General features: G+C 38.1%; 1 protein-coding gene across 1 annotated transcript in view; it reads right to left on the bottom strand.

Annotated features, from left to right (window-relative positions):
* ankrd27 (ankyrin repeat domain 27 (VPS9 domain)) overlaps positions 1-12,684 on the bottom strand; it is a 30,093-nt gene extending 17,409 nt beyond the window's left edge. Inside the window, exons 1-2 of the mRNA XM_084733597.1 lie at positions 12,345-12,684; positions 4,322-4,444 (exon numbers count right to left, since the gene is read on the bottom strand). Of these exons, the coding sequence (XP_084589723.1) occupies positions 4,322-4,423 (102 nt within the window). The 5' untranslated portion in view covers positions 4,424-4,444; positions 12,345-12,684. The remainder of the gene's footprint in view (positions 1-4,321; positions 4,445-12,344) is intronic.
* Between the last annotated feature and the right edge of the window lie 831 nt (positions 12,685-13,515).

The following is a 13,515-nucleotide window of genomic DNA, read 5'->3' as shown; positions in this document are numbered from 1 at the left end:
GCCAGACCTGCTCAATATGAAAAGTGACAGTCTGAAGGTGCAACGTGGAGGCAAAGAACCAAAAGTTGATGATCCCGAATGAAATAAAAGCATTTGCAGAATTTTTGGTTAAAGTTAAAATCTAAAGTTACGAAGCAGGAGTTTACTGTTGTTATGACAAGGAATAAGTCTAGTCCCTTTCACAACCACACCTGCCCATATATGAGCGATGTTGCACTTGAGATTCCTCCCTCTGTCGATGAGTAAATTATGTGTATTTATTCATACCCAACATAAAAGGTGCTGTTTTGTCTCAAGCAGATTAATTAGTCTCCTGTCCTCCCTTTGACTTCATGGATGTCGCATCGATTTTAACCAGATAAAATAGGTTGGAGGTGCGTGAAACTTTGCTGAAATAGAGTCGGGACACGTCGCTCAGTCAGTTGGCTGACGCACGGAGCAGGTTGGGACATTTTCATTTAGGAAAACTGAAGCATTCAGCTGATCGCTCGCTCACTCGTTCACATCACCTCCAGTTAGTAAGTGGTGCTTTTTAATGTTGCTATGGTTACAAGCTAGGAAACAGAATTTTTTTTAATGCACACCTGCCAGCCAATCAGAAAGGAGTATTCACCCAGTCCATGGTACAACATCTGGTGTGATTTGGTGCTAAATAAACAAAATTCACTTGACATCCTTCTATTTCACTAGTTTACTTTTTAAAGTCTTATGTTTTATATTTCTTGCTTGTACATTCTTAATTGTAAATCTTGCATCTTTATGTTTTTATTACTCTGGAAAACACTCTGAATTGCCCCACTGTATGAAATGTGCTCTCCAAATGAAGCTGCCCTGCCATGACGAATCAACATCATTTCATTTGGAGGGGTCATGGGGATTTAAGGATCTAAACATCTGTTCACAAGCCAGCAAAGGTTGTGAAACCAGGAAGTATTGTATAATGTGCAGTGCTCGTATACAGTCTTGTACATTGTGTCCTGTATAACTGATTTTTCAGGTCAGCAGTCTGCTGTGAAATGCGTATTAGAGGCTGTAATCCAGTTAGATGTATTTTCCTGTGCTCTGCTGATGTTTTGACGGCGTTCAGATCATCTGAGTTTCCAGAGGAGTCCTGATGAGTCAGATCTGCAGCCGCTGGCCTACATTCAAACATCTGATCCCCGTCTGCAGGAGTCTTAACAAGCTAAAACAAGCTTTTGAAGAGCAATTATTCTGTTGTTCAGGTCATCTGATATTTTCAATTTTCATAACGGTTCAATTTCCTCGCTGGCTGGACTTTGTAAGGTTCATCTGAGCGAGCTGACTGAGACAAACTCATTTATCCATCACATTATGAAACTGGATCTGACTTCATGAAATGCTCATCTAATTCTGTCATCTTCCCTGCAATATTAAGTAAGTTAAGTTAATACGTTGAGAGGAAAGCGTGAGAGAGGAGGAAGCATCTGAGAGACTAACAAAACCACCACTGAGTTGACAGCTCGACCTGCCCTCAAGACAGGAAGCGATCCGACAGCTAAATATGTAGCTTTACTTTGAAAATGAGTCTGAGCTAGTCGCCTCCGTCTCCTGATCTGACCCATTTTAATACTGGTAATGAGTCTGATCCAGGTTGGTGGGCTGAAAACAGACTGTGGGAACTGCAGGGGTCCGCTTGTCTCTGCAGTTCATTTAAAGGTAAAATATGTTTCTGCTCTCGTCTGCTGCACACTGTCCATTTTACATTTATTCACTTTACATGATGTTCAATTTAATGCCAAATGTTCGCTGAATGAGTAAATGTCTGTTTGTGAGTCAGAAAAAATCATTAACAGTCTTCTAGAAGGCGTAGATGTTCATAATGGTTAAACTGAGCAAAATGTTAATGGAGTTTTTTACATGCAGCTTTGCATACTCTGATTATGGAACAGCTTGAACTGGTGGAGCCACTTAATCATAATCATAATAATAATTATAACTGTATTTATATAGCACGTTTCAAGCTTAAGCACATAGTACTTTCCAGATTAAAAGATTTACAGAAGAAGAATTTAATACTAGAAACCCATTTCTTAAAATACAGAATTAGGAACTTTAGAGCAGATAATCAAGCAGCTCCGGGCCGGAAAATTAGACAAAGTGTAAAATGAAAGGAAGAAATATGTTCTTGTATTAAGAATTAAAATGTGGATTAAAGACTTAAGTTCATAAAAAGCATGTAAAATTTAAGTAAAGGAGGTAACTACACACGTTACATACGAGCTATGGTTTCATGTACTGTATGAGGACTTCACATAAGGCAGATAGAAGATTTATTAATACACTTAAAGGACATTTTAAAGAGCATTGAAAGTGCAAAGTATATGACGTTTACCACCTGTGGTGGACTTGTACGACCGTGCAAACACAGCCTCCTTCTTTTACTCATTCAGTGAACTTTTTGAAAAGATCAGCATTTGGATATATATACGTAAAATTTAATGTTTCTCCTTATAAAATGTGGGCTTTTCTTTGGTCATGCATCTCTACACCAGCCGTGCATATTGTTGGCTGGTTGGTTTGTTTACAACTGCTCCTAAAACCTGAATAAAATCAACATATCCCTCATTTCTTAATTTGAAAATACTACATTCAGAATAACACCTTATTTAAAATGTGGAATATGACCTGTATCAAATTCAGTATAGTAACAGTGAAAAATACGTGTATCTGATGTAAACATAGTGAGTGTTTCAATTCTGAGGAAGTGATAAGTGAACTGAGCTGCTGTGGAGTTTTTCTAGAAGGGAAACTGGCAGATATTTTTGGTCTGTTCACACCTGCAGTGTTTCAGGTTCTGTTACACTGTTGTATTTTCTCTCTGCAGTGTTCCCTCATTTATTTCAGTATGTTTATTCAATGCCTTTCAATCTCTGCTAACAGCGAAACAACAACAACAGCCTCTGTGTTCTCATTTTAGCCCTGAAGCTTTCTGTTATTCAAAGGCTAATGTCTCTAGTTGTCAAGACCCCGACTACTGCTGCTGGGATCCCTTCTCACCAGGAGATGTTTTCTGACTTTTCCTGGCATCCCATGTAAACCCAGCAATACTCAAGACTGCCAAGAAACACTAAACTGCCATAAACAAGCCCCAATATGCAAAAGGAGACAGATACTGACTTAAAGGCAAAGAGGGATTTTCCTATAAAAGGCGAAAATGAAAAATGAAAATAATCTCTCTCAGCCATCACTGCCTGTATTTTCTTATTTTGCTGTGTTTGAGATGTTTCTGGGCATCAGACTCTGGGCAGTGGTGTGTAGCCCCCAGCCAATAACAGTATACAACAAGGTGTGAGGCTGGAATTCTGTAAAACCATCTGATGTCATATATGCACTCTGAACAATATCTTGAGAATCAGGTGTGGACATCGTCCCAATGTGCCCTTTCACACATGCAGAGCATGCAGGAGGAAGAGGACTCATCTGTAATGATGACTGTTTTTGCACGGTTATCTATGCAGAGTCTTGAAATGAACAAACTGTGATGGTAGCAGAGAAGGATGATAGATGCGGAGATCAGCTGACTCCAGTGTGCCGACTCAGCAGCAATAATTTTGACTGATGAAAACATCAAAATATGTCAGAAAAGCGGCGCACCATGAAGTGCATCTCATGCCGGGCAGCGATTACTTCTTTCCCAGGGAGGCAAAGGTATGGCCCGACCTGCTCCAAGATGCCTTTATCATCCTGGGGGAAAAAAATTCAATGCCTGACAGGAGAGACACGTGTGCTGGTGATAGTCCAAATGAAAAAGAAGTGTCTCGGTGTCTCCTTTGTTCACACATGTGGCTCAGTCAGACTCAGGACTGGGGAGCTGGCAGGGTTTAGTCCGGGCCAAACAATGCTGACATTTATGTTCACACATGCAGCTCCTCCAGATAGTTTTTTATATAAATGGAGAGTTACAGTACATGTGTGATATATATATGTATGTTATAGTCTCCAGGTGCCAGATCATGAGGAGTGGCCGACTTTGAATGTTGAGTTCACAAACAGCAAATGATAAATTTAAGACAGCCAACAGTTCTCATTCCTGGGAAGCCAGACCAAAATAAAAAAAAGTCTGGACAGATGTTCACATTCAGTTAACAAAATCAGGAAGACAGAGAGGTAAGGGCTTACCAGATTTAAGATAAAACTGTGAATTCATTCAACTCACTTTCCACCTTTATTTGTGTCCTCAAAAAGCTTGTCTGAGGTTTTGTCATCTCTGATCTTTTGTTGTTCTTGATTCTTCAGATATACACACAGGTTGTTTTTTTAAATACTGCCTAAAAAGTAAGAGTCAACAGTTTAGACTCACAATGCCGTGGATCTCTGCCACTCGGCTGCAGAGGTCTGGTCTCTGCTTCTCCAATGCCAAGTAGAAAGGATTCTTCAGGATGTTCTCATCATATACAGCCATAAGGAGCTGGAAGTCTGGATCCTACAGAGGAGAACAGAAGAAAGAATGATTCAACAAAGCTTCACAAGGCTCTGTTTGGGAGGAGAAGGCATCCAGAGGTCACCATCATATCATATTAAATTGAATATCACAAAACGAGACATTTAAAGACATCACCTTGAACTCTGAATAATTTTCTGACATGTTATAGATGTTGCAGCCATAGATTAAACATGGCAGAAAACTTTAGTCTTTGTTGTTATTTGATAACCAATAATAATACAATAATCAATCTGCACAGAGGAAAGTTAAAATTGACTTTTGGAAAGTAGATTGCTGACCCCGTTTTATCTGCCTTGCTCTTGAACTTGCACTAAACTGTGCCATACATAGTTGTCGTTTTGCCAGCATCCTCTGAACACCACCCAGCAAAATTCCTGTCACAGGAATTATTAAAAAAGCTGCGTTTAATTCCTTTTTACCACTTCACAGATTGTGCAACTGACTTGTTAGATTTACTTGCCCTGGGCAATCAGACAGTCCTTATTGTTGAGCCTTCCTCTGAGGCTGTACTTGTGACCTGATCATAGCAATTGATGAAAAGTTAAGTGATCCCCAAACTTTTGGAAATTCATCCCGTCTGTCCCAGATGTCACTGCAACTCATCCGACATTAGAAAAAGTTAGAAAAAGTTGCTGCTGTGCTGAGCAACAACTTCAGCATGGATAAAAACGCAGACGCACCAACATCAACTGCTCAGTAATTGTATGAGTATGACAGTGAGTGCGGACTTTCCAAACAAAAGCATGTGGAAATACTGGATATTTGTCAAGAACTGAGTTATGGCGGATCAACGTTTGAGAGAGAAAAACAAACTTCAGAACAGATCTTATGATTTCTTCATGTCTCCAAACTGATTATTTGAGAAAATACATAATAATATTAACCACTTTGTTTGAATCAGCCGTTGAGAATGAGGGGACGAAACAAAACATCTCTTTCAGACTGTTTTCCACTTATTTTCCACCAGTTTAATTCTTTCAGAGCTGCAGTCCTCATCACTGCCAGCTCTCCTGGAGACAGACGACAGACTCTTCTCTCATGTGAGGAAGGTCCCACTATCTCTTCTTCCACTGCTGCAGTGGACGTTAATTGTTTTGTTCACACATATATTCATACCCATGCAAAAATAGCCTCTGACACATTATCAACCCACCAATTTAAATCAGACATGTCATATTATTTAAAAACTGGGCAATGGAACAGAAAAGAGGGAGAGATACTTAAACTCCCATCATGCAGCAAATGCATGAATGGCACTTTAAAGGAAGGCTTTTAGAAATATTTTATTGGTTCTTGACTCCTTGCTGACAGTAAATTCTGAGCAAATCCAAGACATTTAAGGATGTTATCTTGGGCTTTGGGAAACACTGATGATTTCTGACATTTTATAGACCAAACAACGCATTAATTAATCAAGAAAATAATCAACAGATTAACCTGGCAACAAAAATAATCGTTATACTTGTGTAATATGTCGTAATAACAATGATTGCCATAAAATCTCACAGCACACCACTGCACATCTGGATATCTCTACTTCAGACAGGAAATGTGTGACCTGTCAGCTGTTGCTGGCCTCAGTCTGAGCTGTAAGACCTCACACAGAGAGAACACAACTGATCTGTAGTAAAAAGAAAGACATGCCAGAGACACAACTTCGCTCATCAAAGGCCCCATTTACGCCTGGTATTAACATGTGTGCTGGCTGGTCCAATCAAAACTGGAGGACACGGCATACAGGTGTGAATGCGACCAAGAAGCATTAAGATCCGATCGGTCAGACCACATTCAGAGGTGGTCTGGGACCCATGTGACCACATTCTTTCAGCAGTGTGAGTGTGAATGTGTCCTAGTCCATATTGAAGGACCGCATACTCAACTGACGTCCTGTAGGTCCAAACGAAACAGCTGATTTCTATTTAGTGATCAAAAGAAGAGAGGGGAGCTGAAGTTGTTGTTCTGGCAGTGAATGTACAGCGACGGTGCTAAAAAACGTACAGATTAGGTTCAATAAAAAGTGCCTCGTTCAGTTTCGAAGCAGAGCTCCTGTGAGTGTATGTGTGTGTGATATTTCCCAGCTGAGGGAACAGCATCACTATGATGTTAAGCTCTGCCTACATTCATGGGGCACTACAGTACAGTAAAGTACAGTTTAACCACTTGAAACAAGCTTTACACCGGTACCACCATAATACCGTATAACCCAGTAAACTGTCAGGAAGGTACGAAAAACATAGATGCTTCACAACACCAGAGAACACACTGTCTATTTCAACTGGCTTCACTATTGAACTAATCAGTACCTCCAGGATTTTGCGGGCTTTTGGGAGAATTGTTATGGCCTAAAATGACTGAAAAAAATTGCAATGCATGTTGCAATGGTTTTACGTGTTTTCTGCAACAAAAACGTGCAAATTGCAAAAAAAAAAAGTTGTAATTTCTTTATTCTTGGATTATTTTTTGTATAATTCATTAAAAATTAAAGGCAACTTGTTGCAGCGTTAATGAAACCATACTCTGTTCTGAGTGTTACAAAAACTCTATGTTTTGAATGTAAATGAAGACGTTCCCTTGTGAGGTAATCCACAGGGAAGCAAAATCTTTTTGGAGATCAAACAGTTTATTGAGATGCATTCGTATGATTTTAGCGAGGGGGACTGCTATGACTGCTGGAACCTGCGGGAAACTGCAATGATTGGTCACACTTGGAGAAACGTTGAGGTGACTGGACAAAATTGCAAGTTCATGCAGAATTCACAGGGATCGGCTGAATTTTCGTTAACTGTTGCGATTGCAACATCACAACTTCCTGGAGGGACTGACTAAAAAACCACAATATCGCCCGACTCCCTTAAAAAAGTTTACTGTTTTGGGGTTTTAACTTATGGTCATGTGAGCAGCACAAGTTCACTATCAAAAGATTTAATTGTTTTCAAGTATGTGAAATTCTCAGTTTCATGCAGCCTAAAAACATATGACCAGAGTCACAAGAGAAGATTCACTGGTGTCTTACTGCAGGAAAATCACAGTGGAAAATAACAACAGGAAAGGCTGTTTATAACTGTGTCAGGTTTCTGTGTGTGCGTGGGGGATGTCATCACTGGTAATAAATGTAACACAATGTTCCACTAAACAAACTAATGTTCTTTTCTCTGTCTGATGATCAGTGAAAAGGGCCTGATTTTAATCTTTTATTCTGAAGGCAGAACCACTTCACTTTGATCTTCAATTTAGTCAATAACAGTCTCAATCAGAAGACACTCATACTATAGGAATTTGATTTATTAAACATAAAATCAAGAACACATGAACTCATCACCTCTGGTTTCAATTTTGAGGTTAATAGATCAGAAATAATCTGGTTCACAAATTTCTTGACGACTTAAAGAGGTAAACGCCTTAACCAGGTTTCCCAGAAAGGATTTTCCACTGCACATGTGCAGAGAAAAGACCCTTTTCTCCAGCTGTAAAAAAAATTAATAAAACAGCACATAAAACGTGAATTAAGTCTCTGTGACCTGTAGTTTTCTGTAGAGCCACAGTTTATGGCTATATGACACTGTATGGATGTATGGATGATGGCAGTGTCAGTGTTTTCTTTTATCATTTTTCTCTCCAGTTGCCTTGTCTGTCCATAAGTTGCTAAGCAAAAGTAAAATTGTGAAAACTGTGTACAGCTGCGCACTAAGGGTGGAACCAGACATCAACAATCCAATATAATCCAGGCAAAGTGAAAATATCGATCTATATTGTCATCTTTAAACTAGCTTTATTTTAAAATTTGCATGGCATGTCTGTGTTACAAATACCAGGAAGATTTCAGTCATAAAATTGTAAAATCATAATTTAAATATATAAACATATGAGATATGTGCCTGTCTTTGTCTGATACTGATCACAGGCTCCTGAATTTAATCAAATCAAAATCATACTGATAGACTTATTTGTAGACTTATTGGTAGACTTTGTGATACTGTAGCCCAAATAATCAATATAATATTGTATTATGATGAATAGGGGTATAAATCATAAGTTTCATAAGGATATGATGACAATGACAATATGATTTTGATTCAAGTCAATTTAGATGAACAAATATATTAACTGTTAACAGTTTGAAGTGTACTTGAATATATAAATATAAATAAATACTAAAACATAACAAATTCACCTGATAAATAAAACCTAACCCAACTACAATAAACTGACACTAAAGAGCAGTTATAGTACTAAAACAACAGCAAAATTAATAAAAAGAAAATCCAGCTTCAAACTAAAACAACATCGTATAATCTCATCTCTGATTTATCATTACATCCATGAAGCAGCATAAACAGCAACACAACTTTCCTCTAGATCAGTGTTTCTCAGTCGTGGTCCTCGGGGTCCACTGTCCTGCATGTTTCAGGTGTTTCCCTCCTCCAACACACCTGATTCAAAGGAACAGGTTGTTATCAGGCTGATGAGCTGATTATTTGAATCAGGTGTAATGGAGCAGGGAAACATCTAAAACGTGCAGGTCAGTGGACCCTGAGAATTAGGATCAGGAAACGCTGCTCTAAATCGATCTATTCCAGCTGTCTGCTCACTCATCAGCCTCAGGAGAAATCAAAATGACCATCCACAAGTTTGAAACTCTTCATCTGACAGCTGATCAGCTCACCTCATCTCTCTGCTCAGTGATCAGCTTCATCCTCCTTCAGCTCCAGTGCAGACAAACCTGAAACCAGTTCAGCGGAGCAGAGATGGACTCCACGCTCGGGTGGCCTCATGTCAGGCAGCTCAGCTGGGATGAAACTGAGGAACGAGTCATGTGACCCTCGTGGTCCTCGTGACCTAACAGCGTATTCAGCGGTACAGAGGAATGTCCGTCCCCTCCGGCCCGACACACCGTTACATTACACACTCAGACTGCAGTCACTCAGCTGATGTCTTAGCCAGCGGCTTACAGAGAGTGTGAACTGGAGAAATACTTAGGCAGAACAAACAACCAACAGTGAGGAGATTAAAGGTCAAACAGCCACACAAACAGGACTGAGACCATGAAAAGTTTTAAACATTCAAAATGCACTTATCAGTACTACACCTCCAGGGTATTCTAGTGATAATATGATGACCATATAATCTGTGAAAATGGTGAAAAATGTCAACCAAAGCCTGAGATGTATCCTCAAATGTCTTGTTTTACTTACAACCCAAAGATAATCAATTTACTGTCATAAAGGAGTAGAGAAACAAAAAAAATTCAGATTTCAGAAGCTGAAATCAAAAAATTTTCACTTTTTTCTTTAAAAAATTACTCAAACCAATTAATCGACTATCAAAATAGTTGTGGTGGTGAGGTGATTAATTTACTAAACAAATAATCATTGCAGTGCTAAAATATTTATGGATTTACAAAATAGTTGATGATTCCTTTATTACTGATGGACTAATCCATTAATAAACTAATCATTACAGCTCTAGCTTCATTGGAGAACAAATTATTCATTAACAAAAATAAGCATAAGCTGCAAATCTACTTTTTTACAATATTTCAGTTAAAATATAAAGTCTTACTGACTTATTGAAACAGGGCTCATCCTGTGTCACACAAAAAGTTGTTTGTCTTTTTTAAAGGTGTTGAGCACCATTACAGCCACCACAGATCCATCAGGTAAGACATGTTAGAAAATAACCAGGGAGGTGAAGAAGACAGGCGACAATAATTCATAATACAGTGAGCAGATGGCAGAGGAGGACAGAGGAACTGGGTGAAATGAAAGAAGACACCAGTCCTGCCTCCTGCTTTCTCTGGATCAATACAAATCTTTCAGGAGCTGAAAGCTAAAACCACCACAAAGAGGTTTCACGGCCTGAATGAGACCGACACATCACATCACACACTGTTCTTCTCAGGGCCGGACACATGTACCACAACTCTCCACATCTCTTCTGAGAAGGACAACAAAGCAAACCCGCCACCTTTGACTTACAAATAACTTAATCAGACTATGAGTCAGGCAGACAGGAAGTGAAGCTGCTTACACATTCAGCACAGTTCAGCACTTCACTCACAAAACCCTACAGTCAACTGACCTTTAACACAAAACAAGGACGTGTCAAGCTAGACACTGATGGGTTTTCTGTGTGCATTTTCAAAATAAAAGCAAAACTAGATGTATATTTTAGTCATCATGCTAAAGACAATCCAAATGACTCGGAATGCTGTTAAACTCACAGGTTGAATTTTCTGCTTTACTCCAGATGTGAGTAGTTTGGTAGCCTACAGCTGCAAGGCCGCTAGTTTCTTTTATGTGTAGAAAACTCAAACCAGTTGAAATAATGACTTACAGGACGCCCTGATAGCTCGCTTGGTAAGTCATATGCCCCGTTCTTGTCACTGCAGCCCTTTGTTGCATTGTCATCTCCTCTCTCTCTCCCCTTTCTTGTCCCTCTTTAGCTGCTACTGTCAAATAAAGCCAATTAAAGCCCCAAAAAAGAATCATTAAAATAAAAACTCAACTTGCAGCCCATGGATGAAATGTGTCCCCTGATACCGGTTATTTTGCTCCAACACTTTTCTGACAATGAAAATAAATTGATTCAAAGTGGTTTCTCCAGGATAAAGAAACAGGTATGTCAGTTTTGTGTGATCATGTTAATCAATCTCTTCCTGGCAGGAGCATCTTATGTTCATGGTTTATGTTATGAATCATTACAACATTTCGGTTACTGAAAGAGGGAAGACAAACTCATAAAATAAATGTTACCAAGGCATTTATAACTAAAATACAGAACTGCAGCGGCTGCAGTAAATACACAAAAATATAAAGATTTATTTGTCAATCCTTGTACCATGTAAGTTTAGTTGAATTAATAAGTCAATTAATTTGAAAATAAGAAATTTGTTTATTAATTTTATCTGATTGATAACTTTCATATTAGCTGTTTGTCCTTTAACTGGCCTCCTGTCATTTTGCATCATCTCAAAATAATGAGAAGCCTTCTCAAAATAATTTCTTATTATCCCAAAATAGTAACTTTTTATCATTAATGAGTTAGTGTCTCACAGTAACGAGAAGCTTTAACAAAGTAATACCTCATCTCAAAATAATGACATAGTATCTCAATGTAATGACTCAGTATTATTATTAATGACTTAGTATCTCAAAATAATGAAAAACTTTCTCAAAGTAATGACTCAGTAACTCAAAATAATGACTTGATATCAATAAAAATGACCTAGTATCTCGAAATAATGAGACACTTTTATCAAAATAATGACCTGGTATCTCAAAATAATGGCTAAGTCTCAAAATAACAAATTGACATCGTTATAAATAAAAGACCTAGTATTTCAAAATAATGAGAAACTATCTCAAAATACTGATTTGATGATCTCAAAAATAAATGACTTAGCAAGTGAGGACTTAGTTTCATTATTGATGACCTAAATCGCTAAACAATGACTAAGTATCTACATGTCGATATATTATGATAAATATATACATTTTTTTAAATGGAGATTGGCTTCACGTGTTATTTAACTCAGGTGTTGGTTTTAGGATTAGCTTTACGGTTAACGGCTTCGCTGCAGCCAATTAATTGTTAAGTTGACTAAACGCAGCCGTTTGGTCACATTTGTGAGTCCAGATATTCTGTTTTAATGTGACCCAGGCTGTAGGAGCTGGAGACCGGCTAAATACAAACAACAACACCGCTTTAACCAGCCGACACTAACAGCTAGCATTAGCTTTAGCATTAGCTCTGCTGGGTGCAGCGGTCGGTATTCGGATATCTAACGTTAGCGTTAGCTTATTAACGTGTTAGCAATGCCAACCAGTAACACGACCGTGACAGTCAGCTAACAGGAGCCATGATTAGAGGACTGTCCTACCTGTTATCAGTGAGTCCCTCAGGTCATCCAGGCTTGGGCATGGCAGAGACAAACGCCTCCAGCAGCCTGTCAGGAGCTGTTTACCGGGACCAGCTGGCTAACCAGCTGCCGGACCTTACAGCCTTTGGTCCGGGTTGCCAGACATCAAAGAGGAAACACGTAAAATAATCTGTGAAAAGAGCCGCTTTTTACAGTGGAGCGTGTGCCCAAATAAAGTCCGTACATTTACGAGTCTACTACTAATTAAAGATAGTATCCACGCGAAGTAAAACGGTGCATATGTTAGGTTCTTAAAAACTCTGGTTACTGATCAACTTGAACTGACAGAGATGCTGCTAAATCAAACTGGTTCATAACGCCCCCTACCGGGCAGCACCGTGTATCTCATCCAAAATATACCAGGAACCCCCTCATTATGTCCCATGAAGTAAACAAAGCAGCCTATTTTTTTTTACACTTTAACAAGAGAAATGTTATAGAAAGATATTAGACATGTAATTAAAAATATTTGCACCAACCCTAACGCAAAAATATCCATAAACTACATACCAACATTATTATTTAGCTAAAGGACATTAAAATATAAACTAGACTTAAGTAAAATAAAATAAAAAATACAAGCAAGAGCTCCTCTTGCTTTGTATTATAATGTGTTCAGAACTTATAAATCTTGACTCTGAAAAATACCCACATATAATACTAATAATAAACAAAACAATTAAACTAATCAACATTAAACTGAAAATAAATACTAAACTGAAATGATCAAATCCACTCTGGAAATTAAGTGAAACTAAACTGAAATGAAAACAAACATTAACAACAAAATAAATATAAAACTAATTCAGAAATATAAAACTATAGTAACTCTGACCCATACACACACTAGAGGCTGACAGAAAAGATCTGTAAACAGAGGCAGTTTTAACAAAATGACATCAGGTCACTCAAACAGTAAACTTTCACTGACATTTTTAATTAATTATATATATAAAAAAATAGAAAACACAAATAGAAAAAAAATGTTTTTAATTTGAACTGTGAAAAATGATCAGATATACATAAAATGCTGCCTATGAAACAAAAAAGATGAATGAATACAAACAATCTGCATTATATTCTGTCAAATATAATAATATAAAACAATACTTGAAAAATATTACGTTGATAA

This window comes from Lutjanus erythropterus, chromosome 13, assembly GCF_056507025.1.
Source record: "Lutjanus erythropterus isolate fLutEry1 chromosome 13, fLutEry1.hap2, whole genome shotgun sequence".
Taxonomy (NCBI): domain Eukaryota; kingdom Metazoa; phylum Chordata; class Actinopteri; order Lutjaniformes; family Lutjanidae; genus Lutjanus; species Lutjanus erythropterus.
The sequence above is the reverse complement of the archived record's forward strand: the minus strand, read 5'-3'. Positions and strand labels throughout refer to the sequence as shown.